Below are 5,193 nucleotides of genomic sequence, written 5' to 3' on the forward strand. Positions count from 1 at the left end.
ACTGACGTGCCCTCATCTTCAAACAAGGGCTTTACCAAATGAGCACAAACCACAACTTCCACTAAGAACGGCTACAAAATATAAAATTTTAAAATGACTGATTAATACATGTAGAATACCAAAATATAAAAGGCAATTATCAATAGTAATACTTAAATTTCACAAGTAATGAAAATATTCACCTTGGATTGCTACTTCTTGGAGCATTAACTGGCAGGTTTCGACATGTTCTAGAGTTATGCCCCAATTGTTTACATCTACCACAGACATAGGTGCCATGTTCTCCTTTATCCATTTCTGTACATATACGAACTGAACGTGGATGACCTGGTTGTTTCCTTGCAATAGGTGGAACAACTCGCACACCCGTATTAGGCCAATAGAGTTTATCTTTAGGAGGATAAAATCCCATTGCATATGTTCTTCTATATGCCACTGTTGTATACCAATGACCACACAATTGATTGAAATCATAGTTGATTTTTTTACACACTGCAATGGCATGGGTACAAGGAATTTTTTCCATTTGAAAATGGGTGCATGTACATGTCATATTCACCAAATCTACCTGATATGCCATTCCATCATCCATAGTGATTTCATACATATTATTCTGATACCGACATACATGACAAACTCTTGCTCTATCCAACTTAATTTTTAGAGAAGCATCAACAGAGGGAGTACACAACGATGTCATCTTTCCTGCAAATTCATGTCTTTTCACAAAAAAATTATTCAATCTATAAAAGGTTGATGCCACCAATGCCTGAATTGGAAGACTTCTAGCACCTTTCAGAACATTATTAAAGCACTCAGACATATTGGTGGTCAACACCCCAAAGCGAACATTGCCATTGTGTGCCTATGACCAAAACTCAGGACTCAATTGTCCTTCTGTCAATAATTCTTTCGCTCTCTCACTTTGTTGTTCAATCAACTGCATCGTATGATCAAAATCAGTAATATTTGTCTTCCTTGCTGCAGACCATATGAGAGCACTCAATGTTTCATTTTTGAACATCTTCTTGAAATTGGCAACTAAATGACGTAAACAATAACGATGATAACATTCTGAAGGTGGAAATTGTGTCTAGACTGCCCTTATTAAACCCTTTTGACGATCTGAAATCAGAGTGAATGGTTTTGTTCCTTTAATAACAAAATGATCTAAATAAGCAAAAAACCATTCCCAAGTGTCTTGATTTTCTATTTCAACAATAGCAAAAGCTAGAGGAAAAATACCATCGTTCCCATCAAGAGTAGTAGCAATCAACAGAGTTCCAGGATACTTCCCATATAAATGTGTTCCATCAACACTAATAAGGGGTCTACAGTATTGGAATCCTGCAATGGATGGCCCAAAAGCCAAAAAAACACGCTTAAACATCCTTTCATGGCCAAATTCCTCACAACACAGTACATATTCATTACCTGGATTCGCCTCTTTTATTGCTTCTAAAAACCGTGGCAAAAGATTAAATGATTCATCCCAATCACCATAAATTGCTTTTATAGCTTTACATTTTGCTCTCCATGTTTTCCCATACTTGATAGAGATATGATATTTATCTTTGATGATCAGTCGTATATCATTAGGACTCAAAGTAAAATTCGCCCTCACTATTGGCATAATGACTTTACAAATGAAAGATGATGTACACACTTTATTATTGTCACGAATGATTCTATTAACACATGTGTGATCTCCACCATACTTTCTTATCTTAAATTGACGAATCCTTCGATCACATGATGCAAAAACACTCCAAGGGCATCCATCTACACAACATTTAATTTTATAATCAAAACTACTAGACCTCAATGTCTCATACTCAACATGTCTTTCAACCGAGTACTTTCTCAAAAAATGCATCATTTGGGTCTTATCCTCAAATATTTGACCTACGCAGATATTATTTGATGTTGAGTCTAAAACATTTATTATTCTGGAATTATCTTTGATACATCTAGTATTAAGCTCCCAGGAATCTTCATATATATCTGGGTACCCAATTGCATCTGTTGTTTCAACTCTGTTACTATGAACTCTGGCTTCAAATATCTCATCCCCTTCCCCTTCAATATCTTCTACACCAATATCACTATCATCACTAATAGTATCACTATCATCACTAAAACCATCACTAAAACTATCACTCTCATCATTAGTAACAACCCTGAATAAACACAACAATAGACATAAAAATCTGAGTAGGGATAACATAAATTCCACACATTTAACAACGAAAGGGTAAAAAAATTACATGGGAGAAGATGTTCCACATTCAGATAGTGATGCAATAGGCAAGGGGTTCAAAAACCCCACTTCACGCCCTTCTGTATCATACCTATATAGATAATAGTTTGTACTTAAAAAAAAGTCATATAAACTTAACAATTCATATCATAAATATACAAACATAAATACTTACTCTTGTGTACAAGGTACTTCTTGTTCTTGGGGATAGGATATTTCACCAATAAAGTTTCGATTGCTCGTACCTTCCCCTCCATGGGCTCTTTGTCTTAAGACTTTTTCTAAGAATATCTCAACCATGGATCGATTATTTGAAGCCATCAAAAATAATTGAGTCAAATCGTAATCATTTTGCACATGTAAGATAACAAAAACCCCATCAGAAAATGGAATTTTGGCCTTAATAAACACTTGATGAGTATCACTATCCCACCCCGTGAGTTCGTACATCATTACTAAGAACTTGCTAAACTTAGTCGAAACCGCAATCATTATCATTCGTGATTGACCTCCATCATAACTATCAAAATATCCAGACTTCTCCTTCAATTTTCCATTGTATCGACAGAAGAACCCAACCACTGACGCCATATAATCTATAAAAACTACATACATTAGTAAGAGTTTATTTATACAAAAAATTATCTAAGTTCTAATTTTTATGACTAGTCCTAACAATGCAAAAACACACCTAAGTCCAAATTCACCGAACACCCCTGGTAGAGCCCCATATGACTTCGCAGTCACTATGAACTGTACCTCGTCAGTGATGGGGGTCGGGTTTCATTGGCTAATGGACGCCCATGTAGGTGACTCAACCTAGTTTGAACTGGACCCAACCTACTCTTAATCAGAATTTGAACCCATCCTAGTAACTAGGGCAAACATAAGAAAACAAAAACAAAACAAAAAAAACCTTGTGGTGGATATTTACCCAAAACTCCTCACCACATGGCATGATCATTCCATGACACTTCAAATTTATTCAACAACTAGCGACTTCATAAATTAGAAAATTAAACGAAATTAACTAAAATTAAACTAAAAACTTTAGAAAATACAATATTCAATGGCATAGGAATCCATAAACTAAAGTTAAACTTTACAATAATTTTAATTTATCTGCAATTGACAGTAAACAGTGAATCACAAAAAATCAATACAATAATTAAACAGTAAATCACAAAAAAATCAATACAATAATTAAACAATAAATCGCAAAAAAAAATCAATACAGTAATTAAACAGTAAATCACAAAAAAAAAATCTATACAGTAATTAAACACAGTAATTAGATTCAATTAACAAAAACCCTAAAAAATCACCCTACTGAATTGGTTTTTGAAATTCAAATTCTGGTTTGGAGGGTGAATAGGGCTTCGGTTTTGAGAGAAGGGGCGGCGAGAGAGTGAAATAATAGGGTAATAAGAGAGGGGGCCCTGAGAGGAAATTATAGGGTTCGGTTTTGAGAGAGAGGGCGCCGAAGAGATAAAATGATAGTTTTCGGTTTTGAGAAAGGGGCGACGAGAGGATGAACAGAGGAGAGAAAAAAAGAATAATGAGAGATGAGGTTGAGACGAAGAGAGAGCGGTTGAGGGGGGGGGGGGGGATGTCGAGGGGCGAGTAGCGGCGGCAGGAGAGCGAGCGGCGGCGGTGGCAGCGGCTAGAGGAGAGGGGTCGAGAGGAGACACGAGGGGAAAGAAATATCGAGGAAGAGGAGAGGGGTCGAGAGGAGACGCGAGGGGAAAGAAATATCAAGGAGAGAGATTTTTGAGAAAAAAACTTAAGTGAGGGCTTACGTGGCAAGAAATTAATCAGATTTTTTTATTTTAAATAAAATATTATTTAATATTTTATTTAAGTGACGTGGTAGCTTATGTGGCAGATGACGTGGTAAAATAGTGACGTGTCAGACGACGTGTCAATGTAAGTTGATTGCCATGATGATGTGGTGACACATAAGCAGTCAAAGCTTACGTGTCACTTTTGACTGCTCACATAGGCATTTGACCAGTCAAAGTTGGGTAGTTTTAAAAATATTTTGATGACGTCGGCATTTTTGAAAATAATTTATTTTAAATGGGTATTTAAGTGAAATTCCCTTTTTAAAACATGTGTAGAAGAAATCTCTTTCCTATAAAATTCCAAGCGTAATGGGTTGTTGAAGTAGTGAAATTTCCAAAACTTGGATAAAAAAACTTTTGTGTTCATTTGTGATATGTGAATCAAATTTGTTTACTTACTTTTGTTGTTGTTTTAAATTTTTTACATACATATACTCTAAAATTTTATTTTTGTTGTGATCTTTTTGGCTTTTTTGTTTACTGGATGAAGGGAGAGCGAAAACTCAAAGTTTTGATTTAAAGAAAAAAGTATACATCTAAAATGGAAATACACAATGAACAAATGTAGAGAGAGATAATTCTAAAGAGTATCAATAATTTTTAGGGATTGAAATCTCTTTCTAGCTTTTATATATTAGGTTTTGCAATCATCGGGAAGAGGAGGAGCCAGGGGATTTTGAACTTAGTATTGACTCCCAATCCATAATTCATTTCTTAAAAAAATAGAGCCCGTTACACATGATAAATAACTTTACAATCATCTATGATTGGTAGGTCAGCTTTTTTTAAATGGGAAATATAATGGCTTGTTTAACTCGGGTAAATATCCCACCTCATGTTAACTTGAGAATTTAATGAGCGTTTGTTGTTCTCTTTAAAAGGTTTGGATCCATAGGTCATTTGCATCTTTAACCTGTTTCAAGCATGCATATCCATTTTTAAAACATGTGTAGAAGAAATCTCTTTCTTATAAACTTCCAAGCATAATGGGTTGAATTAGTGGAATTTCAAAAACTTGGATAAAAAAAATTATGTGATCATTTGTGGTGTGAGAATAAATTTTCTTTACTTACATTTGTCATTGTTTTA

The 5,193-nt window shown here is 34.9% G+C and overlaps 1 protein-coding gene across 1 annotated transcript; it reads right to left on the reverse strand.

Annotated features, from left to right (window-relative positions):
* Positions 1 to 1,093: 1,093 nt before the first annotated feature.
* On the reverse strand, positions 1,094 to 2,851 carry LOC137965273 (uncharacterized). The gene is made up of 3 exons (XM_068811608.1): positions 2,436 to 2,851; positions 2,268 to 2,351; positions 1,094 to 2,180 (listed from the first exon to the last, which is right to left on the reverse strand). The coding sequence occupies exons 1-3, from the start codon at positions 2,849 to 2,851 to the stop codon at positions 1,094 to 1,096; spliced, it is 1,587 nt and encodes a 528-aa protein (XP_068667709.1).
* Positions 2,852 to 5,193: the final 2,342 nt, after the last annotated feature.

The sequence above is a fragment of the Aristolochia californica genome, unplaced genomic scaffold, assembly GCF_029961685.1.
Source record: "Aristolochia californica isolate CCGP_79_NKW_82.1479 unplaced genomic scaffold, dmAriCali1.0.hap1 SCAF_5, whole genome shotgun sequence".
In the NCBI taxonomy this organism is placed as follows: domain Eukaryota; kingdom Viridiplantae; phylum Streptophyta; class Magnoliopsida; order Piperales; family Aristolochiaceae; genus Aristolochia; species Aristolochia californica.